The sequence below is a fragment of the Solanum lycopersicum genome, chromosome 3 (assembly GCF_036512215.1).
Source record: "Solanum lycopersicum chromosome 3, SLM_r2.1".
NCBI lineage: Eukaryota > Viridiplantae > Streptophyta > Magnoliopsida > Solanales > Solanaceae > Solanum > Solanum lycopersicum.
Genome location: NC_090802.1, coordinates 16,525,883 through 16,552,879, shown reverse-complemented (window position 1 = coordinate 16,552,879; position 26,997 = coordinate 16,525,883). Strand labels below are relative to the sequence as shown.

The window sequence follows — 26,997 nt, the reverse complement described above, 5'->3', positions numbered from 1 at the left end:
CGCCATTTTGTGAAGGGGTTGAGGTCAGAATTGCGGATTTCAGCCTTACAGGTAGCGGCTACAGCAATATCCTTTCAGGAAGTGGTAGACTTCGTGATAGAGGTGGAGGGAGTGAAGCCAGATGACTTTACCATGGCATCGACATCAAAAAGGTTTCGTAAGGGAGGTGAGTTTAATAGTTCTTACTCCAGAGGACAGGGTTTAGGATGTTACCCAGTCCGACCAATTCAGTCCTCACTACAGGCTGAGGCTGGGGGTCCACCGCATACCGGTCAACACTTCTCTGAGTTTGGAGGTTATCCCCAGACTTCGTCATTCTCACAGAGACCTATGCTTGAATCCAGAGAGTGTTATGGATGTGGGGAGACTGGATACATTAAGAGGTATTGTCCAAAATAGAGTTACAGACCTCAAATAGTCAGAGGTAGAGGTGTTCATGGAAGAGGCTGTCATTTTGAAGGGCGTGGTGGCCGAGGTAATGGTGGTCACTAAAACGGCCAGGGTGACGGGCAAACTGGAGCCACTACAGCACAACATGGTAGGGGAAACGGGCAGACAGGTGATAGGGCCCATTGTTACGCTTTCCCCGGGCGGTCTGAGGCGGAGACATCTGATACTGTTATCACAGGTAATCTTTTAGTTTGCGATTGCATGGATTCTGTATTATTTGATCCTGGCTCTACATTTTCATATGTATCTTCCTCATTTGCTACTAGTCTAAATTTACCTTGCGAATTGCTTGACATGCCTATTCGTGTTTCCACTCCGGTGGGTGAGTCTGTGATAGTTGAAAAGGTATATGGGTCTGTTCTGGTGACTTTTGGGGGGAGCAATACGTATGTAGACTTGTTATCTTAGAAATGGTTAAGTAACGACCTGTTAGTCGTTTTGAGTAGTATTGATTATTTCTGGTAATTACAGTCTGAGTCGACGGATCACACGATAGACCGTCATGGGCAAAACGGACCGTCGAGTGTGTGTCGTTCCAAAACACTTAGAATTCTGAAAAATTGGGTACTGAGAATAACTCTCTGAACTTCGCGACGAACTGGCAGGACGGACCGTCGTGGGCACGACGGACCGTCACAGGCCCTTCAGTAAATTTCAGTCTTTGAACTCTGTGACGACTCAGCAAGACGGACCGTTGCAGGCACGATGGGCCATCACCGGCTGCGTGACCCTGACTGGGTCGGATTTCTGTTAAATATTTTAAGGGGGCGTTTTGGACTATTCCTGCTTATAATTATAAAGTTAGTGGTTTAATGTTAATAATTCAATTAGGGGTTAAAGGAGATAACCTTGAATTAATTAGTGGGTTACTTTGGTCATCTTTTATACTTAATTATATGGTAATTAGGGTAAGAGAAAAAGGGTTTTGAATAAGAAAAATAGAAAGAACAGAGAGACAAAGGGGAGAAACGATAGAGAGAGAGAGAGAGGAACGAAGAGGACAACAGAGCTTTGGGGAATTAGCTTGTTTGATCGCAATTCTTCGGTGGAGGTAGGTTATGATTTATGCTATTCGTAGTTAACTCTAAATATCAAATGATATGTATTGGGTAGTGTTGTAAACCCTTCTATATGCTTAATTGTATGCTTGCATGAATGTGATTATATAATTGTGATAAAGTAAGCATGATGAAGCTATTGAATCCTAAATCTTGAAAAACCCTAATCTACTTTTTTAATGATGATGTCTTGGTATAAACGAAGGCTTGATGAACGAAAGTAGTGAGATTAGGGGATCGGGTGTCACGTTCCGACACCAGGATAGTATATGGATCGGGTGCCACATTCTGGTACCAGGATAGTATATGAGGATCGGAGTGTCACGTTCTGACACCTGGATGATATATGGATCGGGTGTCACGTTCCGACACCAGGATAGTATATGAGGATTGGAGTGTCACGTTCCGGCACCAGGATAGTATATGAGGATCGGAGTGTCACGTTCCGGCACGAGGATAGTATATGGATCGGGTGTAACGTTCCAACACCAAGATAGTATACGAGGATCGGAGTGTCACGTTCTGGCACCAGGATAGTATATGAGGATTGGAGTGTGACGTTCCGGCACAAGGATACAAAATGGATCGGGTGTCACATTCTGACACCAGGATAGTATATGTGGATCAGAGTGTCACGTTCCGACACCAGGATAATATGTGGAGCGGAGTGTCACGTACCGACATGAGAGAAATAAAGATAATGAATCTTGAAAGAAGTTAATATACTCAATTTAATGAACCTAATTCCTAAATGAGTATGATGGGGAGGCGTGAGTCCTCATTGATGTGCTTAGTGTTGTGACAAAGGGTTATGGTAATTGTAAATGCCGCATGTTGAGTATTGTAGTTGATTTTATGATATTATCTGATATATACTGTTTTCTATTTTGAGTTGGCCGATGATATCTACTCAGTACTTGTGTTTGTACTGACCCCTACTTGTATGTTTCTTTCTTTGTTATTTGTGGAGTACAGCAAAAGTACCGTCATCTTCAACTCAACTGCAACTCTAGTCAGTCTTCATCACGTCGGATTTCAGGGTGAGCTAATGTTTCTAGCTTGGACGGGATCTTCTTCTTCATGTCTTGATGCCTTGAAGTTCCGGCATGGACTAGTTGTTTATTATTTTAGCTTCCTAGATATTCTTAGATTTTGTATCTTGAAGATAGATATTCTTATGGTGTTGACTTCATGATTTTGGGAATAATTATAAGTTTTGAGTTTTAGAAGTTGATTATTGATTTTGTTAATGAGTTATAAGTCTTTCGCACTGTTTTCTATTTATTATGTTTGAAATGTTGGGGTTTAGATTGGTTGGTTCGCTCACATAGTAGGATAAGTGTGGGTGCCACTCGTGGCCCGCTTTGGGTCGTGACAGGTTGATTTCATTGTAATTCTGGGTATGACTTGGCTTTCTCCAAATTTTGCAATTCTGGATTGTAATGCTAAAACTATAACGTTGGCCAAGCCTGGGACAGATCCGTTAGTATGGGAGGGTGACTACACTTCCACCCCGGTTCGTATCATATCCTTTCTTCGTGCTAAGAGAATGGTTACTAAGTGTTGTTTAGCTTTCTTGGCACACCTCAGGGATGATACTACCCAAGTACCTTCAATTGAGTCGGTTGCGATAGTCCGTGAGTTTCTAGATGTGTTTCCCGCAGACATTCCTGGTATGCCACCAGATAGAGATATTGACTTCTGCATTGATCTTGAATCGGGTACTCGTCCCATTTCTATACCCCCTATATAATGGCTCCTGCTGAGTTAAGAGAGTTAAAGGCTCAACTTCAAGAATTGTTAGGAAAAGGCTTCATTAGACCAAGTGCATCCCCTTGGGGTGCTCCTGTTTTGTTTGTGAAGAAAAAGGATGGAAGATTTCGGATGTGCGTAGACTACAGACAACTGAACAAGGTAACCGTTAAGAACAAGTATCCTCTTCCTCGTATCGATGATTTGTTCGATCTGTTACAAGGTGCTTGTACTTTCCTCAAAAATCGATTTGAGTCTGGTTACCATCAATTGAAAATACGGGCAACGGATGTGCCCAAGACTGCTTTTCGGACCATGTATGGGCATTAAGAGTTCTTAGTAATGTCTTTTGAGCTTACGAATGCCCCTGCTGCTTTCATGAGCTTGATGAATTGGATTTTTAAGCCAGATCTAGATCTCTTTGTCACTGTATTCATCGATGATATACTGGTATACCCAAAGAGCAGGAAAGAACATGAGGAGCATTTGAGAATGGTATCGGAAATGTTGAGCGAGAAAAAGCTTTATGCCAAATTCTCTAAGTGCGAGTTTTAGCTAGATTCAGTGTCCTTCTTGGGGCATGTGGTTTCTAAGGATGGAGTGATGGTGGATCCTTCTAAGATTGAAGCATGGAAGAATTGGGTAAGACCCACTAATGTTACAGAGGTAAGGAGCTTTGTTGATTTAGCTAGCGACTATCGTCGGTTTTATCAAGGGATTGTGTTCTATTACTTCCCAATTGACAAACTTGACTAAGCAAAGTGTTCCATTTGTATGGTCGGACGAGTGTGAAGAAAGCTTTCAGAAGCTCAAGACTTTATTGACTACTGCACCAATCCTCACCTTGCCAGTGGAAGGTAAGAACTTCATTGTTTATTGTGATGTATCTTATTCTGGTTTGGGTGCAGTGCTAATGCAAGAGAAGAATGTAATTGTTTATGCTTCGAGATAATTAAAGATGCATGAGCGCAACTACCCGACCCATGATTTGGAGTTGGCTGTGGTAGTGTTTGCATTAAAGCAATGGAGGCACTATCAATATAGGGTTAAGTGTGAAGTTTATACAGATCACCGTAGTTTACAATATGTCTTTACTTAGAAGGATTTGAATTTAAGACAGATGAGGTGGATGGAACTACTAAAGAACTACGATATCACTATCTTGTATCATCCGGGAAAAGTGAATGTTGTAGCGGATGCTTTAAGTAGAAACGCGGGAAGCATGGGAAGTCTAGCTCACTTGCAAGCTTCTAGACGCCCATTGGCTAGAGAGGTTCAGACTCTAGCTAATGACTTGATCAGATTAAAAGTAAATGAGAAGGGAGGATTGTTGGCTAGTGTGGAGTCAAGATCTTCTTTTCTTGACAAAATTAAGGGAAAACAGTTTGATGATGAAAAACTAAGGTGAATCCAAGATAAAGTATTGTGAGGAGAGGCTAAGGAAGCACAAATCAATGAGGAAGGTGTTTTGAGAATAAAGGGAAGGGTATGTGTGCCCCGTGTTGATGATTTGATCAACACTTTTCTGACAGAAGCTCATAGTTCAAGGTATTCGATACATCCGGGTGCAACCAAGATGTACCGTGACCTAAAACAACACTTTTGGTGGAGTAGAATGAAGCGTGATATTGTTGACTTTATTGCCAAGTGTCCAAACTGTCAACAAGTAAAGTATGAACACCAAAGGCCCGGAGGAACACTTCAGAGAATGCCCATTCCGGAATGGAAGTGGGAAAGAATTGCAATGGACTTTGTGGTTGGTCTTCCAAGGACAATGGGTAAGTATGACTCCATTTGGGTGATTGTTGATAGGTTAACTAAATCTGCTCATTTCATTCCGGTAAAGGTGACTTACAATGAAGAGAAGTTAGCCAAGATCTATATCTCAGAAATCGTTCGATTGCATGGGGTTCCACTATCCATCATATCAGATAGAGGTACACAGTTTACTTCTAGGTTTTGGAAAACATTGCATGCGGAATTGGGTACTAGGTTGGACCTTAGTACTGCGTTCCATCCTCAGACCGATGGTCAGTCTGAAAGGACGATTCAAGTGTTGGAGGATATGCCTCGTGCATGTGTGATAGAGTTTGGTGGCCATTGGGATAGCTTCCTACCCTTAGTGGAGTTTTCATACAATAATAGCTATCACTCAAGTATTGATATGGCCCCATTTGAAGCATTGTATGGGAGGAGATGTAGGTCTCCCATTGGTTGGTTTGATGCATTCGAGGTTAGACCTTGGGGTACTGACCTTTTGAGGGATTCGATAGAGAAAGTGAAGTCTATTCAAGAAAAGCTTCTAGCGGCGCAAAGTAGACAAAAAGAATATGCAGATCGAAAGGTTAGAGACTTAGAATTCATGGAGGGTGAACAAGTCTTGTTGAAGGTTTCGCCAATGAAAGTGGTGATGCAATTTGGTAAGCGAGGTAAACTTAGCCCAAGGTATATTGGTCCATTTGAAGTACTTAAGCGAGTAGGGGAGGTGGCTTATGAGTTAGCCTTGCCTCCAAGGCTGTCCGGAGTGCATCCGGTATTCCATGTGTCTATGTTGAAAAGATATCATGGGGATGGAAATTACATTATCCGTTGGGATTCAGTTTTGCTTGATGAGAATTTGTCTTATGAGGAGGAACCTGTTGCCATTCTAGATAGAGAAATTCGCAAGTTGAGATCAAGGGAGATTGCATCCATCAAAGTTCAATGGAAGAATCGACCCGTTGAAGAAGCCACTTGGGAGAAGGAGGCGGATATGCGAGAAAAATACCCATATCTGTTTACAGATTCAGGTACTCCTTTTCGCCCTTGTTTTCCTTCTTGTGATCGTTCGGGGACGAACGATGGGTAAATTGGTATCTATTATAACGACCTGTTTAGTCGTTCTGAGCAGCAGATTTTATTTCTGGAAAAATAGGCTGAGGCGACGGACCCCACAACGGACCGTCATGGGCACGACGGACCGTCGCAGGGTCTTGTTTCAAAATACGTAGAAAATCTGAAATTGGGTACTGAAAATCGACTCTCTGAACTTCGTAACGAAATGGCAGGACGGACCGTCACAGACCCTTGGTGGAAATTTGGGTCTCTGAACTTTGCGACGACCTGCAGGACGGACCGTCGTAGGCACGACGGCCCGTCACAGGTTGTGCAATCCCAGTCCGGGTCAGATTTCTTTATACGTTTTAAGGGACGTTTTTGACTATTCCTGCTTTAATTATAAGATTTGTGGGTTAATGTTAATAAGTCTAATTACTTGGGGGTTAAAAGAGGTAACCTTAAGTTAATTAGTGGGTTATTATTGTCATCTTTTATTCTTAATTATATACTAATTAGGGTAAAAGAAAGAGGGTTTGAATAAAGAAAACAGAAAGAACAAGAGAAAGAGAGAGAAAGTCGAACGAGAAAGAGGATCGAACGAGAGGAAAAAACACAAAGCTTGGGAAATCACTTGCTTGATCACGAATCTTCGGTGGAGGTAGGTTATGGTTTTCATGCTTTCATAGTAAACTCTTAATAGAGAATGATATGTATTGGTAGTATTGTAAACCCTGCTATGTGCTTAATTGTATGCATGCATGAACGTGATTATATAATTATGATTATATTAAGCATGATGAAGTTATTGAATCCCAAATCTTGATAAAAACCTAATTTCTTTTTAATGATGATGCCTTGGTAAGGGAGAAGGCTTGATGAACTAAATTAATGAGATTGATGATGCCTTGGTAAGAAAGAAGGCTTGATGAATTGATGGAAGGAGATTAGGGGATCGGGTGTCACGAACCGACACGTAGAATTAGGGGATCGGGTGTCATGAACCGACACGTAGTATTAGGGGATCGGGTGTCACGAACCGACATGTAGATTTAGGGGATCAGGTGTCACGAACCGACACGTAGAATTAGGGGATCGGGTGTCACAAACCGACACGTAGTATTAGGGGATCGGGTGTCACGAACCAACACGTAGATTTAGGGGATCGGGTGTCACGAACCGACATATAGATTTAGGGGATCGGAGTGTCACATACCGACACAAGAGGATTAATGAGTATTGAGGGAGCGGAGTGTCACGTACCGACACAAGAGAAATAAAGATAATAAATCTTGAAAGATGTTAATATACTCAATCTAATGAACATGATTCCCAAATGAGTATGGTATCGAGGCTTGAGTCCTCATGTGTGAACTTGACGGTAATTGTTAATGATATAGTATTTGTTGTTGCTACATGTTGAGTATCATAGTTGATTTTATGATATTACTTGGTATATATTGATTTCTATTTTGAGTTGGCCGATGATATCTACTCAGTACCCGTGTTTTGTACTGACCCCTACTTTTATGTTCTCTTCTTGTTTATTTGTGGAGTGCAGCAAACGTGTCATCGTCCTTAACTCAACAGTAATTCAAGCCAGTCTTACTACATCGGAAATTCAGGGTGAGCTAATGCTTCTACCTTGGACTGGATCTTCTTCTTCAAGTCTTGATGCCTTGAACTTCCGGCATGGACTAGCTTCTTATGTATTTTTAGCTTTTAGAATACTCTTAGTTTAGTTGTTTGATCGTAGATGTTCTTGTGATGATTACTTCCAGATTTTGGGGAATAATAGATGTTGAATTTTAGAAGTTAATGAATTGGTCTTTATTTAATGAGTTTAAGTCTTCCACATTACTTTCTGTTGATATTATATTGAAATGTTAAGGTTAGACTGGTTGGTTCGCTCACATAGGAGGGTAAGTGTGGGTGCCTGTCGCAACCCGGTTTGGGTCGTGACAATAAATAGAGGGTTTCCCCTCATAAATAAAACCACCAATCTTTCATCATATTCTCCTCTCTATAATATTTTCTCTTTCTCTACAAATCCGCTTCCACCCCAAAAATTGGTTTAAAAAAAGTATTTAGCCAAAGTATTTTGTTTTTTGTGTACTCTGAATATCAGCCATATGTACAAAGTAATAGTCTTTTATTTTTGTCGTGTTCTGTCGGCTGTAAAAAGCCAATTATAAAAGTCGTAAAGTAAATAGTAAGTGTGTCGGCCAATAATAAAGATAGGCCACTAAGTTTTTTGTTTTTAGCGTAGGTCAAATGTAAAAAGGCCAAGTGTAAAGTAGGTGTCGGCCATTTTTGGCCAAAGAGGTAAGATTGTTGTATATAAATAGAGGGTTTCCCCTCATAAATAAAACCACCAATCTTCCATCATCTTCTCCTCTCTATAATATTTTCTCTTTCTTTACAAATCCGCTTCCACCCCCAAAATTTGTATCAGAGCTAGCTAACTAATTAAGCTATTAACTATGGAAAAATCTGGAGCTACAAATCTACAAAATCAGGTATACACTCTTAAATTTATGAGTAGCTAAAAATATTTATTCATGAAAATCTCTTGTTGATTATAATTGTTTATCATGACTTAATAATGTTATAATAAACATCTTTAGAAGTTTTGCTACAGAAATATTCCTGGAATAAGTATGCCCAAACTATGTCATCCTAAAAGTTGAAACCGGTAGGCAAGAAGGCCGTTTAGTGGAGTAAACAAAGTTGAGGCGCTGTTAGGGTAACTAATCAAAGAAGAAAGCTGTAGTTGTGACTAGACGAGATGATTATTAAATCATTATTATTTCATAATAAATAAGTATAATCCATTAAGAGGTTGTAAGGAATAAAAACTTTTAGCAAAAATGAATAAAATTAGTACCTATTTAATAGATGATGATGATAATTATAAGATATTACTACTCTATATACTAAAAAATCTAAGTACTAATATAAAAAGAGAAATTTATGACAAATTGGTAACATATGAAATAATAGAAATAACAACCCAAGGTTCGACAGAGTTAACCATACAAAGTTGTCACGACCCAAAACATGTCGTGAGTGGCACCCACATTTACCTTCCTATGTGAGCGAACCAACCAATCCAAACCCCAACATTCAACCATAATGAACAAAATATAATGCGGAAGACTTAAAACTCACTAACGAAATCAAGTAAATAACTTCTAAAATTTATCAATTTCTATCCCAAAACCTGGAAGTTATCATCACAAGAACATCTATCCTCGAATTACTAAGTCTAAAAGTATCTAAGAAACTAAACATAAATAACAGCTAGTCTATGCCAGAACTTAAAGGCATCCAGACATGAAGAAGAAGATCCAGTCCAAGCTAGAAGCGTTAGCTCACCCTGAAATCCGGTGTAATGAAGACTGTCTAGAGTTGCGGTTGAGTTGAAGACGACGGTACGTTTGCTGCACTTCACAAATAACAAAGAAAAACAATTACAAGTAGGGGTCAGTACAAAACACGAGTACTGAGTAGATATCATCGGCCAACTCAAAATAGAAAACAATATATATCAGATAATATCATAAAATCAACTACAATACTCAACATGCGGCATTTACAATTACCATAACCCTTTGTAACAACACCAAGCACATCAATGAAGACTCACGCCTCCCCATCATACTCATTTGGGAATCAGGTTCATTAAATTGAGTATATTAACATCTTTCAAGATTAATTATCATTATTTCTTTCGTGTCGGTACGTGACACTCTACTCCATATACTATCCTAGTGTCGGAATGTGACACTCCGATCCTCATCATACTATCCTGGTGTCGGAACGTGACACCCGATCCATATTCTATCCTGGTGCCAGAACGTGGCACTTCGATCAATATACTATCCTGGTACCGAAATGTGGCACCCGATCCATATACTATGCTGGTGTCGGTACGTGACACTCCAATCCTCATATACTATCCTGGTACCAGAACGTGGCACCCGATCCATATTCTATCCTTGTGTCGGAACGTGACACTCCGATCCTCATCATACTATCCTGTTGCCGGAACATTACACCCGATACCCTAATCTCACTAATTTCATTCATCAATTCTTCTTTTATACCAAGGCATCATCATTAACAAAGTAGATTAGGGTTTTTCAAGATTTAGGATTCAATAGCTTCATCATGCTTACTTTATCACATTTATATAATCATATTCATGCAAGCATACAATTAAGCATATAGAAGAGTTTACAACACTACTCAATACATATCATTCGCTATTAAGAGTTTACTACGAATAGCATGAACCACAACCTACCTCCAACGAAGAATTCGTGATCAAGAGTCTACTTTTCAATGCTTTGCTTTCCTCTTCGTTCTCTTTTCTTGATCGATCGTTTCTCCTCTCTCTGTTCTTTCTATTTTTCTTATTCAAACCCTTTTCCGTTTACCCTAATTAGCATATAATTAAGTATACAAGATGACAAAAGTAACCCACTAATTAATTCAAGGTTATATCCTTTAACCCTCAAGTAATTAAATTATTAATATTACCCACTAACTTTATAATTATAAGTAGGAATAGTCCAAAACGCCCCTTAAAATATTTAATAGAAATCTGACCCAGTCAGGGTCACGCAGCCTGTGACGGTCCGTCACAACTGTGACGGTCCTTCCTGCACGTCCGTCACAAGGTTTAGAGACTGAAATTTACTGAAGGGCCTGTGACGGTCCGTCGTGCCCACGACGGTCTGTCCTGCCATGTCGTTGCAAAGTTAAGAGAGTTGTTCTAAATACCTAATTTTTCAGAATTCTATGTGTTTTGGAACGACACACCCTCGACGGTCCGTCGTGCCCATGACGGTCCGTCGTGGGATCCGTCGACTCAGACTGTAATTACCATAAATAAACTCTACTGCTCAAAACGACTAACTGGTCATTACAATACGTACCAATTTACCCATCGTTCGTCCCCGAACAATCACGAGAATAAAAACAAAGGCGAAAAGGAGTACCTGAATCTGTAAACAGGTGTGGATATCTTTCTTGCATATCGGCCTCCTTCTCCCAAGTGGACTCTTCGACTGGCCGATTCTTCCATTGAACCTTGACAGATGCAATCTCCCTTGACCTCAACTTGCGGACTTCCCTATCTAAGATAGCAACAGGCTCCTCCTCATAAGACAAATTCTCATCAAGAAGAACTGAATCCCAACAAATGAAGTAGTTTCCATCACCATGGTATCTTTTCAGCATAGACACATGAAATATTGGGTGCACTCTTGAGAGTGCTGGGGGCAAAACTAATTCATAAGCCACCTCCCCTATTCGCTAGTACTTCAAATGGTCCAATATACCTCGGGCTTAGCTTACCTTTTTTTCCAAACCTCATCACCCCTTTCATGAGCGAAACCTTCAGCAAGACTTGCTCACCCTCAATGAACTCAGAGTGTCTAACCTTTCGATCTGCATATTCCTTTTCTTGAATAGATTTCACCTTCTCTAATGAATCCCTCAAAATATCAGTACCCCAAGGTCTAACCTCAAATGCATCAAACCAACCAATGGGAGACCTACATCTCCTCCCATACAATGCTTCGAAATGAGCCATATCGATACTTGAGTGATAGCTATTATTGTATGAAAACTCTTCTAAGGGTAAAAAGTTATCCCAATGACCCCCAAATTCTATCACACATGCACGAAGCATATCTTCCAACACCTGAATTGTTTGCTCAGACTGACCATCGGTCGAAGGGTGAAATGCAGTACTAAGGTCCAACCTAGTAGCATGCAATGTTCTCCCAAACTTAGAAGTAAACTGTGTTCCTCTATCTTATATGATGGAAAGTAGAATTCCATGCAATCGAACAATTTTAGAGATGTAGAGTCTGGCTATTTTCTCTGCATTGTAGGTCACCTTGACCGGGATGAAGTGAGCAGACTTAGTTAATCTGTCCACAATTACCCAAATAGAGTCAAACTTCCCCAATGTCTTTGGAAGACCAACCACGAAGTCCATTGCAATTCTCTCCCACTTCCATTCAGGAATGGGCATTCTCTGAAGTGTTCCTCCGTGCCTCTGGTGTTTATACTTTACTTGCTGACAATTTGGACATTTGGCAACAAAATCAACAATGTCGCGCTTCATTCTACTCCACCAAAAGTGTTGCTTTAGGTCACGGTACATCTTGGTTGCACCAGGATGTATAGAATATCCGGAACTATGAGCCTCTGTAAGAATAGTGGGGATCAAATCATCAACACGGGGAACACATACCCTTCCCTTAATTCTCAAAACACCTTCCTCCTCCATTATTGCTTCTTTAGCCTCTCGTCGCAACACCATATCCCGAATTCAGCTTAGTTTCTCATCATCAAATTGTTTTCCCTTGATCTTGTCAATAAAAGAAGATCTCACCTCCACACTGACCAAAAATCCTCCCTTCTCATTTACTTCTCACCTCATAAAGTCGTTAGCCAGAGTCTGAACCTCTCTAGCCAATGGGCGTCTAGAAATTTGTAAGTGGGGTAAACTACCCATGCTCTCTTCTTTTCTACTTAAGGCGTCTGCCACAACATTAGCCTTTCCTGGGTGATACAAGATGGTAACATCATAATCCTTCAGTAGTTCCATCCACCTCCTCTGTCTCAAATTCAAATCCCTCTGAGTGAAGACATACTGTAGGCTATGATGATCCGTAAAGAGTTCACACTTGACCCCATATAGATAATGTCTCCATTGTTTTAATGCAAACACAACTGCAGCCAATTCCAAATCGTGGGTCGGATAGTTACGTTCATACATCTTTAATTGCCTCGAAGCATAAGCAATTACATTCTTCTCTTGCATTAGCAATGCACCCAAACCAGAATAGGATGCATCACAATAAACAATGAAGTTCTTACCATCTACTAGCAAGGTAAGGATAGGTGCAGTAGTCAGCAAGGTCTTGAGTTTCTGAAAGCTTTCTTCACATTCGTTCGACCATATAAATGGAACATTCTGTTTAGTCAAGTTCATCAATTGGGAAGCAATAGAAGAGAATCCCTTGACAAATCAACGGGTGTAGCTGGCTAAACCAACAAAGCTCCTTATTTCTGACACATTAGTAGGCCTTACCAAATTTCTCACTGTTTCAATTTTAGAAGGATCCACCATCACTCCATCCTTAGAAACCACGTGCCCCAAAAAGGACACTAAATCTAGCCAAAACTCACACTTGGAGAATTTGGCATAAAGCCTTTTCTCCCTTAACAGTTCCAACACAATTCTCAAATACTCCTCATGTTCCTTCTTTCTCTTGGAGTATATCAGTATATCATCAATAAATACGATCACAAAGAGATCCAGATATGGCTTAAAAATCCCGTTCATCAAGCTCATGAAAGCAGCAGGGGCATTCGTAAGACCAAAAGACATTATTACAAATTCGTAATGACCATACCTTGTTCGAAAAGCAGTCTTTGGCACATCCGTTGCCCGTATTTTCAATTGATGATAACTGTATCTCAAGTGAATCTTAGAGAAGACACAAGCACCTTATAACTGATCGAACAAGTCATCAATGCGAGGAATGTGATACTTGTTCTTAATAGTTACCTTGTTCAACTGCCGGTAGTCTATGCACATCCGAAAACTCCCATCCTTCTTCTTCACAAATAACACCGGAGCACCCCAAGGGGATGCGCTTGGTCTAATGAAACCTTTACTTAACAACTCTTGAAGTTGGGCCTTTAACTCCCTTAACTCCGCTTAAGCCATTCTATAAGGAGGTATGGAAATGGGGCGAGTACCCGGCTCCAGATCAATGCAAAAGTCAATATCTCTATCGAGTGGCATACAAGGAAGGTCTGCAGGAAACACATCCAGAAACTCACGGACTACCGGAACCGACTCAATGGAGGGTACTTGGGTAGTATCATCCCTGAGGTGTGCCAAGAAAGCTAAACAACACTTTCTAACCATTCTCTTAGCACGAATGAAGGAGATGATACAAACTGGAGTGGAAGTGTATTCACCCTCCCACACTAACGGAGCTGGCTCAGGCTTGGCCAATGTCACAGTTTTGGAATTGCAATCAAAGATTGCAAAGTTTGGAGAAAGCCAAGTCATACCCAAAATTACATCGAATTCAACCATTTCTAAGATAACCAAGTCTACATGAGTAGTGCTCTCCATAAAACTCACGGGACAAGACCTATACACCTTTTCAACTATCACAGACTCACCCACCAGAGTAGAAACACGAATAGGCATGTCAAGCAATTCACAATGTAAATTAAGAACAGTAACAAATCAGGAGGATACATATGAAAATGTGCATCCAGGATCATATAATACAAAAGCCATGTAATCACAAACCAAAAGATTACCTGTGATGACAGCATCAGATGTCTCTGCTTCAGATCTTCCAGGGAAAGCATAACAATTGGCCCTATCACTGGTCTGTCCGTTGCCCCTACCATGTTGCGCTGCAGTAATTACAGTTTGTCCATCACCCTGGCCGTTTTGGTGACCACCATTACCTCGGCCACCACGCCCTCCAGAATGACGGCCTTTTCCATGACCAACTCTACCTCTAACTATATGAGGTCTGTAACTCTGCTTTGGACAATACCTCTTAATGTGTCCAGTCTCCCCACATCCATAACACTCTCTTGATTCATGCATAGGTCTCTGTGAGAATGACGAAGTCTGGGGATAACCTCCAAACTCAGAGAAGTGTTGACCGGTCTGCGGTGGACCCCCAACTACAGTCTGCAGTGAAGTCGGGCTGGATAACCTCCTAAACCCTGCCCTCTGGACTAAGAACCATTAAACTCACCTCCCTTACGAAACCTTTTAGATGTCGATGTCATGGTGAAGTCATCTGGCTTCGCTCCCTCCACCTCTATCACGAAGTCTACCACTTCCTGAAAGGATCTCGTTGTAGCCGCTACCTGTAAGGCTGAAATTCACAACTCTGACCTCACCCCTTCACAAAACGGCGAATCCGCTCTTGTAGACTGAAACAAAGCTTTGTGGCATACCTGGATAATGTACGGAACTTAGCCTCATACGCAGTAACTAACATCCTGCCTTGCTCTAGGCTTAAGAACTCATCTCTCCTCCTATTCCTCAAGGTTCGGGGGATATACTTCTCCATAAATAAACTAGAGAATGACGCCCAAGTCATAGGTGATGCTTGTGCGGGTTGACACTCAACATGTGACCGCCACAACATTTTGACATTTCCCTGAAACTAATAGGTTACAAACTCAACGCCAAATCGTTCCACTATGCCCATTTTATGTAATAACTCATGACAGTCAACCAGAAAATCATAGGCATCCTCAGATTCAACACCCTTGAAGACTGAAGGTTTCAATTTCAAGAACTTACTGAGAAGTTCATGCTGATCACTTGTCATCATAGGCCCTGTAGTCAATCGAGGAAATGTGCCTATTTCCAATGAGGCATCCCAGCGGGGAGCCACAGTAGCCGCATGTTGTACCTCCGGAACCTGGGGTGCTGGTGCAGAAAACACTGTAGGTGTCTGGCCTTTATCAGATAACCCGCTAAGATAGGCAAGAACCTGATTGATCATCTCTGGGTTATGTTGGGGTGGCAATTCCTCATTGTACACTTGCTCATTTTCCCCTTCCTCACCCTCTCTTACTACTTCCTCATTTGGCGGAGGAGTCACCGCCCTAGTACCAGATGGGCTATGTCCTTGTCCTCTTCCTCTAGAGGACGTCCTCCCACGACCTCTACCACGACCTCTTGTCATTGCTCCTCTTCGAGCTACAGCCCCAGTGGCTGGCTCAGACGCTCCCTGTCCTGTCGGTGCTGGTGTTGGCGTAGTTGTTGCTCTAGTTCTAACCATCTTCGAAATAGAGTGAAGATGGTCAGATACCAATTTGTATCACCTATATACCAATTGGATCCAAGTAATAGCATGAAAGAAAGAAAGAATGGAATTTTCCTAAAGTCTTATTGCCTCTCAAAGAAAAGTAAAGGCGTCCCCCTACCGTTCCTTAAGACTCTACTAGACTCGTTCTTGTTTGATGAGACCAACGAACCTAATGCTCGATACCAAGTTTGTCATGACCCAATACATGTTGTGAGTGAAACCCACATTTACCCTCCTATGTGAGCGAACCAACCAATCCAAACCCCAACATTCAACCATAATAAACAAAATATAATGCGGAAGACTTAAAACTCACTAACGAAATCAAGTAAATAACTTCTAAAATTTATCAATTTCTATCCCAAAACCTGGAAGTCATCATCACAAGAACATCTATCCTTGAATTACTAAGTCTAAGAGTATCTAAGAAACGAAACATAAATAACAGTTAGTCTATGCCAGAACTTCGAGGCATGCAGACGTGAAGAAGAAGATCCAGTCCAAGCTAGAAGCGTTAGCTCACCCTGAAATCTGGTGTAATGAAGATTGGCTAGAATTGCGGTTGAGTTGAAGACGACGGTACGTTTGCTGCACTCCACAAATAACAAAGAAAAACAATTACAAGTAGGGGTCACTAGAAAACACGGGTACTGAGTAGATATCATCGGCCAACTCAAAATAGACAACAGTATATATCAGATAATATCATAAAATCAACTACAATACTCAACATGCGGCATTTACAATTACCATAACCCATGGTCACAACACCAAGCACATCAATGAGGACTCACGCCTCCCCATCATACTCATTTGGGAATTAGGTTCATCAAATTGAGTATATTAACATCTTTAAAGTTTCATTATCTTTATTTCTCTCGTGTCGGTACGTGACACTCTACTCCATATACTATCCTGGTGTTGGAACATGACACTCTGATCCTCATCATACTATCCTGGTGTCGGAACGTGACACCCGATCCATATTCTATCCTGGTGTCGGAACGTGGCACTCCGATCCATATACTATCCTGGTACCGGAACGTGGCACCAGATTAATATACTATCCTGGTGTCGAAACATGACATTCCGATCCTCATATACTATCCTGGTACGGGAACGTGGCACCCGATCCATATTCTATCCTGGTGTCGGAATGTGACACTCCGATCCTCATCATACTATCCTAGTGCCAGAAAGTGACATCCGATCCCCTAATCTCACTACTTTCGTTCATCAAGCCTTCTTTTATACCAAGGCATCATCATTAACAAAGTAGATTAGGGTTTTCAAGATTTAGGATTCAATAGCTTCATCATGCTTACTTATATCACATTTATATAATCACATTCATGCAAGCTTACAATTAAGCATATAAAGGGTTTACAACACTACCCAATACATATCATTCGCTATTAAGAGTTTACTACGAATAGCATGAACCATAACCTACCTCCACCGAAGAATTCGTGATCAAGAATCTACTTTTCAATGCTTTGCTTTCCTCTTCGTTCTCTCCTCTTGATCGATCGTTTCTCCTCTCTCTGTTCTTTCTATTTTTCTTATTCAAACCCTTTTTCTTTTACCCTAATTAGCATATAATTAAGTATAAAAGATGACAAAAGTAACCCACTAATTAATTCAAGGTTATATCCTTTAACCCTCAAGTAATTGAATTATTAATATTACCCACTAACTTTGTAATTATAAGCAGGAATAGTCCAAAACGCCCCTTAAAATATTTAACAGAAATCCAACCCAGTCAGGGTCACGCAGCCTGTGAAGGTCCGTCCTGCACGTCCGTCACAAGGTTCAGAGACTGAAATTTACTGAAGGGCCTGTGACGGTCCGTCGTGCCCACGACGGTCCGTCCTGCCATGTCGTTGCGAAGTTCAGAGAGTTGTTCTTAAGACCCTATTTTTCTGAATTCTAAGTGTTTTGGAACGACACGCCCTCGACGGCCAGTCGTGCCCATGACAGTCCGTCGTGCCCATGATGGTCCGTCGTGGGATCCGTCGACTTAGACTGTAATTACCAGAAATAAACTCTGCTGCTCAAAATGACTAACAGGTCGTTAAAAAAGTATACAAGATGAACATTACTATGATATGTATGATTTATATGACGATCTAGATATATTTACAGATAATGATTAAATTAGAAAAATAAACAACAATTAATAGAAAGAATAATGGAAAAAATAACTTAAAAAGAATAAGAATTACAACGTAGAAAAGGAAGTTTAGAAGAAAATATATTAGCAGGAGTATTTAATAAATCAATACTAGCACAAAGAAAAGTTATATTTATGTTAGAATTAGAATTAGATTGTCTTGAATATGAATTACAACATAATATAATACATAAATCATAATGAATAAAGAAGAATTTGCAGTAGATGAAAAGACATATGAAAATCAAGACGGAATGATAATAAAAATAATATTTTCAAATTTAGGAAGAAGATATAAGAAAATAGGAAATAACCTATATTTAATGTTAGAAAAAGAAACAGCAAAATTAGAAGATAGCTTAACAGTTATGGTAAGAATAACAAAAGAAAATGAAGAGATAGACAAATCAAAAGAAATTGAAAAAATAAAGATACAAGAAAAACAAGAAGTACAACATTTAGAAGAGATAAAAAATACAAGAATAGATGAATTAGAAAAAGAATTAGCTAGGTTAAAAATATTATATGAAACTAAAAAAAACAAAAGGAAAAAGATAAAGAGCTTGAATTAACTAATGAGATAAAAGAGATGGAACAAAAACTAAATGAAGATCTTGAAGTAAATGAAATAAACGAAAATGAATCAGATACAGTAAATGATCAGAAATTAGAAATAAGTGATATAAGGGAAACATACACAGAAGTTCTTGAACAGGTAAATAAACCAAAAAAATTAGAAATAAACACAGGAGATATGAATAGACCTAGTATGTCAAGAGTTAAAACCCCAAATAATAGTCCCAGAAATAGTCCTAGAAGTAGTCCTAGGTGGACACCACCAACTTATTATACAGAAAGTTATCAACAATCAGATAGAAATAATGCAATATGGAACAGTAGATTAAATAAAAATTGGATACCAAAACCAATAAGTGAACAATATAATTTCTTAGAACTAGATTGTGTCACAGACATAAATAAAGCAATATTACTATGGACAGGAAATATATCTAAACAGTTAATAGATAACAAAATAGAAATAACAAAAACACCGAGATACATAGAAAGAACATTCGTAGGAACAACAAAATTATGGATAGAAAATCTACCCCTCAGAAAGTTTAGAAGTACTTAGGAATGATAAGAAAATGGATGGATCCCCATCAACAACAAATATAGATATACTAAACAAATATAAATCAGCAATAAGAAGTGAATTTGGAGGTATGACCAGAGAACAAAATAGAGAAAAAATAATAAATAGACAACTTATGACAAAATTAGCTATATGTAAAATGTGTTATATAGAAGAATATACTTGTGCATTCAAAGAATATTATTACAAAGCTAAATACAATTTAGACGAAGCAAAAGAAATAAGAAAACAATATTTTACAAAATTACCAGAACCATTTAGTACAAAAATAATAAAGGATTGGAATAATGAAGGAATGGTAGATACTTTAGGAGCTAGAATAAAATTTCTATCTCAATGGTTTACACAATTATGTGAGAACCAAAAAGAAAAATTAAAAATGGAAAAAGTACTAAATAAAAATTTATCATGTTGTAAAAATAAAATGGCACCACAGTTTGGGTGTACAAATAAAAAACAAAAATCCAAAAGATATTAAAATTTTAGAAAAAATTAAACTAAGTATAAATATAAACAACCAAGATGAAGGTATTATGTAAAAAACTATAAAAGAAAACTATCCCAATGTACATGTTATAATTGCGGAAAGATGGGACACATAGCTAGAGCCTGTAAATTACCTAAAAATCCAAAAAGAAGACAAATTGCAGAAATAGTTATAGATGATGACGAATATATGCAGATACAATACATAGACTATGAATTAAGTGAAAACGATAGTATATATGAAGTATCAGATATAGAAACTGAGATTGAAGAAGGAAATATTAATATAGATAATAACGAAACAGATGAAGAAATATAATGTCTAAAGATGAAATAAAAATAATATCCATGGAAGATTATCAAAATGAAGAATTATCTGGACAAAAAATTATATTTGATAATACAATATTTGAACAAATAAAAGGAAAAGAATTAGATTTAAGTGTTGAAAAGGTACTTGAAATACCTACTTTAAGAAATTGGTTTAAAAGACAAAAAGAAGAATACTATGTAGTTAGTCAGAAAGAACATATTATAGATTGCAAATATACAAGAGGAAAAGCATATATACCTATACTAAATAAACGAACAATAAACAAAGAAATACAAGATATAAAACTAAAACACCAATAAAATATGTACATTTAGGAGGAACATAAATATTAATAAAAGCTTGTTTTAGAGAAGGAATAGATACACCTATTGAAATATATTTAGCAGATGATAGAATTATACACCCTATAGAAAAAAGCGTAATAAATGCAGTAAAAGGAAACTTAATATATATAAAATTTAAATTTATAATAAGTGTTAATTATACAGTACCATTAACAGATAGAAATATAGATAAATCATTAGTCTTATATTGGAAAATGTCTTGAATAGAACTAGCACCAGGTAGCAAAGTATTTACAGCAAGATGTAAAAACCTATACATATTAACAACAAAGCATAAAATAACAGCAAGAAATAAAATTGATAAATTAAAAATAGAAAATTCTTTTGAAAAAATAATTATTGTAATAGACAATAATGACTATAGCTATAAGGAAATTGACATAGAAGAAGATTTAGAAATTGTAAAAGAAAGATTAAGCACTTCAAGCGTACCAAATACGTTAATAAGAGCTACCTCATCAAGAATGAGTACATCTAAAAAGAATTATGAAATCCCACAAAACTTATTAGATAAGGAAGAAATAACACCATATCATTATTACATAACAGGAATAATAGACCAAAGAAAATATAAAATCTTGATAAACACAGGACAAGAAGAAAATGTAATGACCCGGAAGGTCATTTTTGGAAATTTTAAATATTTGCTTAACTTGAGTTAACTAATGGATGAATAATTGTAGATAAATGATTAAATTAATAGTTAATGGGCTAAAGTGAAAAAAATAATTAATTAAGACCTTATACCCTTTAGCCTATATTTAATTTTTTTTTTTTAAAAGAAGGGTTTTTTTTTGTATTTGTAAATCAGAAACTGATGAGGATTTGGAATGAAGACGGTAGTGCAGCGATAAGAAAAAGACCATAATTCCCAAGGTAAACCTCAATGATTTCTATATCCTTATATTGGTAATTATAGGTATGATCATATTATATTATTATTATAGAAATAGGTTGTGGGAAAGTGGTTGTTGGCAGTGTCTTTGGAGAGAAAATATTAGTGGGAAAGTATGGCATGATAATTGTATGTTGGAGGGTAATGATTGGCCATGTTGTATAGCTTTTAATTATTAATTATATATAGTATTACTCTCATTGTAAGATACGTTTTTCTTCCTTTGTTCGTCTGCCACTGGTTTCGTAACCAGTGGCCTCATATTTTAATAATTATAATTTAGTTAATGCATTAAAAACTCAAGTTGGATACATTAAGATACATATTAAGCATTAGATGTATGGTATTATGTGAATACCATTGGAATTATGCTATTGAAAATAATTTGGAACTTAACCTTAGACTTGGAACTTGAAAAATATAATAGTTGAAATGTTAGTTGGCATCAAGAATTACGAACTTGATTATAAATTTGGAGTGAATTTTTAGGTCAAGATTAAACACACAAAAGTGTGAGTGTTGTTAGTTCTGAAACCTTATTGTGAATATATATACTTGCATAGATTGCATCAATTTGGAAGCTCAACGGAAAGGGAAGGCTCAAGTCCCAGAGTGATTATTAGAGTGATTGAGGCAAGTGGATTTCTAAACCCTTGTTAAGCGTACTAAATTCGTGTATTTCCTTGTGTGATGTTGAGAATGATTTGGAGACTTGTTGCTTAATTATTGGTGTTGTATTTCTTGTTGCAAATTGTGTTTTGTTATCAAATGGTTATCTCCTCCTTTTCATGTGAACATGTCATTTGCATTGTATCTGAGACATGGTTGTGGTAAGAGGATGTACTATTTTTGAGGGTCGTATCGCGCGCCTCGATGGATATTATATTTCGAGGGACGTATCGCGCGCCGTGAAGGTTACTATTATCGAGGGTCATGTTGTGCGCCGCGACAGATGCATGGACAGATATGTCCCCCATGGGTCCCGGACTGAGAGACAGCAGGTGTGTATCGTTAGGGAAGACATGCATCACTATACTTGACATTGCATCTCATGGCATTACACATTTTATTATTGATGTACTTGAACACGTGTTTTGTTGATCTAGTGAGTGTTTCTCTGTGAAGCTTGTGACTGTTGAATATTGAGTGGTTATTGAGAATGTGTAAACTGATAGAGTGTGGTTATTGAGTTGTGTGTTTGGTAAACTATAAACTATGAAACTGTAGCGTGGAGGTTAGATATGGTGTAAGAAGTGCCAGTATTTTGTTCACTTAACTTGTGTTTAGAGGTTTGCTTGTTGGGTACCGCGTGGTTTGGTACTCACCCCTTGCTTCTACAAATTTTTGTAGGATACTAGCCTGGATCTTCGTGATACCTGCCATTCTTTTCGTTTTCGAGGCATCTTGTGGAGGATTGTGAGGTAGCTGCTTGTCATCTCAGCGAACTTTCCTACTCCTGTTTATGACTTTGTTTTTACTTGAAAGACAACTTCATTTAGACTTCTATTTTGTTTCAATTCTAATTTTTACATTAGAGGCTTGTGCACGTGACAACCTGATTTTGGGGATTGGATTAATATGACTTGGTTTCATAATAGGAATTGTTGTTGGATTGTCATTTACTTCCGCACTTTATTAGATATTTGGTTTTAGGCTGACTTATCTTGGTGGGATACGACGAGTGCCATCACACCCATTTTTGGGTCGTGACAGAAAATCATATAACAAGAGAATTAGTATTAGAAGAAGAAATTATGAAAACAGGACACATATGCTCTGGATTACCTAGTGAGATAGTACACACAAATGAAGAAACAATGGAAAAAGAAATAATTATAGGAGGAATACCCTTAGTAATACCATTTAAAATATACAAAGGAAACCATAATATTACATTAGGAATAAAATTGTTAGAAAAAGTTAAATCATACAACATAGAAAATGAACAATTAACAATAACTTGTCAAAATAAGAAAATAGTTATAAGAAGAACAAAATGATAAATGAAAATATGTATACTTGCAAAAAATTAGAAGGATATCAAAATAGATATTATACTCCTATGATAGATACAGGAGCAGAAGCAAATATATGTAAATATAATTGTTTACCAGAAGATAAATGGAAAAAATTAAAAACACCAATGGTAGTAACAGGATTTAATAATGAAGGAACTATGATTAAATATAAAGCAAAAAATATAAAAATACAAATATGGGATAAAATATTAACAATAGAAGAAATCTATAATTTTGAATTCACAACAAAAGTTATGTTGTTAGGAATGCCATTTCTAGACAAATTTTACCCACATATAATAAACAAAAAGAGTAAAAAATAAACAACGAAAATCTGTAAAATGGATTAAAGGTAGTGAAAAAATAAACCAGGAAATGGAAAATATAAATGAGAAACAAATATCACAATTAGAAATCATTATATTTACAGTAGACAAAGTTAAAATAATTAATGAACAATTAGAACAATTATATAATGAAGATCCACTACAAGGATGAGAAAAACATAAAACAAAAATAAAAATTGAATTAATAGATGAAAATAGTATAATAACACAAAAACCATTAAAATACAACTTTGATTATTTGCAAGAATTTAAAATACATATAAATGAATTACTAGAAAAAAATTATATACAAGAAAGTAATAGAAAACATACAAGCCAGCATTTATAGTTATAAAACATAGTGAACAAAAAAGAGGCAAAAATAGAATGGTTATAGACTACAGAAATTTAAACGCCAAAACTAAAACATATAACTATCCAATACCAAACAAAATACTAAAAATAAGACAAATACAAGGATATAATTATTTTATTAAATTTTACTGTAAATCAGGATTTTACCATCTAAAACTAGAAGAAGAATCTAAACAATTAATAGCATTCACAGTACCGCAAGGATTCTATGAATGGAATGTATTACCATTTGGATATAAAAATGCACCAGGTAGATACCAACATTTTATGGATAACTGTTTTAACAAATAAGAAAATTGTGTTGTATATATTGATGATATATTACTATATTCTAAAACACAAGATGAACATATAAGATTATTAGAAAAATTTATACATATAATTAAACATTCAAGTATAAGTTTATGTAAAAGTAAAGCAGAAATTATGAAACCACAGATAGAATTTCTAGGAATACAAATAGATAAAAATGGAATAAAAATGCAAACTTATATAGTACAAAAAAATTACTATTGATGAATATATAGATACAAAAAAGAAATTACAATCATTCTTAGGATTAGTAAACCAAGTAAGAGAATACATACCAAATCTAGCAGAACATTTAAAACCACTATACAAAAAATTCAATAAAAATGTTGAATATCATTTTGACAACAAAGACAAAGAAAACATAAAAAATATCAAAAAATGATGCAAAAAAATACCAAAACTATATTTTCCTGATGAAAGTAAAACGTTTACATATATAATTGAAACAGATTCAAGTGACCACAGTTATGGAGGAGTACTAAAATATAAATATAACAAAGAAAAGATAGAACACCATTACAGGTATTGCTCAGGATCATATACTGAAGCATAAGCAAAATGGGAAATAAATAGAAAAGAATTATTTGCATTATATAAATGTTTATTAGCATTTGAACCATATATAGTTTACAATAAATTTATTGTGAGAGCAGATAACACACAGGTAAAGTGGTGGATAACCAAAAAGATAGATGATTCAGTTACAACAAAAGAAATAAGAAGATTAAAATTAAATATATTGAATTTTACATTTACAATTGAGATTATTAAAACTGATGAAAATCATATTGCAGACTACCTCTCAAGAAAGAGATACAATGAAAGATCTATTGGCAACAATGACAAACCTATGCCAGAAAATAGAAAAAATAGAGACACATGTACAAAATCTGAAAGCTAATAGTCAGCAGCATGAGTCTAAAAATGCGGAGCTAAGTCGTTCGGCAGATGAAAAACAGCCAGAACTAAAAGGAGACGTTGGGAAACTCCTTAAAACCCATGACATTACTGATGTTGCAGGTACAAGCGAAGGAGCTATGGAGAAACCTACACAAAAAAACACAAACCTAAATAGCGTATTTACCAAACCATTTACTCCAAAGGTACAGATAATAGATACTTCTGCACCACAAACATCTACGTATGCAGCTAGCCTGCATAAAGAGAAGAAAACATATAACCATATATCCCGAACATATATTGAAACCTATACAAGATACAAAACTTTTTGAATTAAAAACCCAAATCTACCACGACATTAGAAAAAACCCAAGACTACCTAACCCAAAAACTACAAGGATATAACAAGTTAATTGTACAACCAAAAACTAATCCAAACCTAGTTAAAACTTGTTATAACTATGGATTATTAAATACAGTCTATACATATACAGGTAAAGAAATAAGTGGAATCCCAGAGGTCCACAAAGCATTTTTAATATATAAAAAGATAACAAAAGGAAACTTATTTTTCATAAGATTCTACACTGCACTAGCGGAGATACTTTATGATGAAATAAAGACAATGATCCAGATAATCAAAATTGGGCTAACGCGGGAAATGATAATACCAGAAGATATAGGCCAACAGCCAGAGATAACAAGAGTTGAGATACCCAGTTTCTATGCCAATAAAAGGATAATTGGATTATCAACTATTATACAAGATCTAGCAAATAACTATCTACAAGGCAACGCCATATGTAGGTACTATTCGAGAGATAACTAAATGATATATGCCAATTCGCGAGAAATAAGACAAGCAGATATGGAAGAAGTCCAAAAATGGATTTGGTCCCTGTTAAAACCAGAAGCTACGCCAAAAACTAGAGCAATAAAGCAAGGATTCATATCCGAAGAACTGATGACAAGATATTGCAAGCTAGTTGGGCACAAATACCCAGACCATATTTTTTCAAAATGTAACCAAATGGATGAAATAATCCCTGAGGTACTTTTAGAATAAAAAAAAGTATTTAGCAAAGTATTTTGTTTTTTGTGTCGGCTGAATATCAGCCATATGTACAAAATAATAGTCTTTTATTTTTTTCTTGTTGTGTCGGCTGTAAAATGCCAATTATAAAAGTCGTAAAGTAAATAGTAAGTGTGTCGGCCAATAATAAAGATAAGCCACTAAGTTTTTTGTTTTTTGTGTCGGCCAAATGTAAAAAGGCCAAGTGTAAAGTAGGTGTCGGCCATTTTTGGCCAAAGAGGTAAGATTTTTGTATATAAATAGAGGGTTTCCCCTCATAAATAAAACCACCAATCTTCCATCATCTTCTCCTCTCTATAATATTTTCTCTTTCTTTACAAATACGCTTATCAAATGGCCAAGTGCATTGACATATGATGAAATAAACATTCACTTAAAAAGGGGTGAGTAATTATGAAGAGCAAATGTGCTAACGTTAAGGAATGTGGTGAAAACATAATATGAGGCTAATGTAAAAGATGAGAGCAATCTGAAATGGACCTAAGTAAATGTTACCATAACGTACTCACCTATGAGAGTGTAAAGTTAATGAAGAGATCAGCCTCTATGAACACTGTAATGAAAGTATTGAGATTAACACAATTAATACTAATGATGAGATGAGAAATCATCTATTTAGATATG

At 37.0% G+C, this 26,997-nt stretch overlaps 2 protein-coding genes across 2 annotated transcripts; one reads left to right on the top strand and one right to left on the bottom strand.

The window, feature by feature from the left end:
* Positions 1 to 575: 575 nt before the first annotated feature.
* Positions 576 to 14,325, bottom strand: LOC138347433 (uncharacterized). The gene is made up of 2 exons (XM_069295728.1): positions 13,911 to 14,325; positions 576 to 778 (listed from the first exon to the last, which is right to left on the bottom strand). Exons 1-2 carry the CDS (start codon positions 14,323 to 14,325, stop codon positions 576 to 578), a joined length of 618 nt encoding a protein of 205 aa, XP_069151829.1.
* Positions 14,326 to 18,723: 4,398 nt separating this feature from the next.
* LOC138347432 (uncharacterized) lies at positions 18,724 to 26,109 on the top strand. The gene is made up of 3 exons (XM_069295727.1): positions 18,724 to 18,849; positions 25,175 to 25,400; positions 25,775 to 26,109. The coding sequence occupies exons 1-3, from the start codon at positions 18,724 to 18,726 to the stop codon at positions 26,107 to 26,109; spliced, it is 687 nt and encodes a 228-aa protein (XP_069151828.1).
* Positions 26,110 to 26,997: the final 888 nt, after the last annotated feature.

Coding starts and splice junctions, on each gene's coding strand:
- LOC138347433 (XM_069295728.1), bottom strand. CDS start 14,325: ATGCCTATTCGTGTTTCTACTCTGGTGGGTGAGTCTGTGATAGTTGAA. Junction 779..13,910: donor GTTTCCTGCAGACCTTCCTT/GTATGCCACTCG, acceptor CAACTATCACAG/ACTCACCCACCGGAGTGGAA.
- LOC138347432 (XM_069295727.1), top strand. CDS start 18,724: ATGGAACAAAAACTAAATGAAGATCTTGAAGTAAATGAAATAAACGAA. Junction 18,850..25,174: donor ACACAGAAGTTCTTGAACAG/GTAAATAAACCA, acceptor ATCATATTGCAG/ACTACCTCTCAAGAAAGAGA. Junction 25,401..25,774: donor TGACATTACTGATGTTGCAG/GTACAAGCGAAG, acceptor ATACATATACAG/GTAAAGAAATAAGTGGAATC.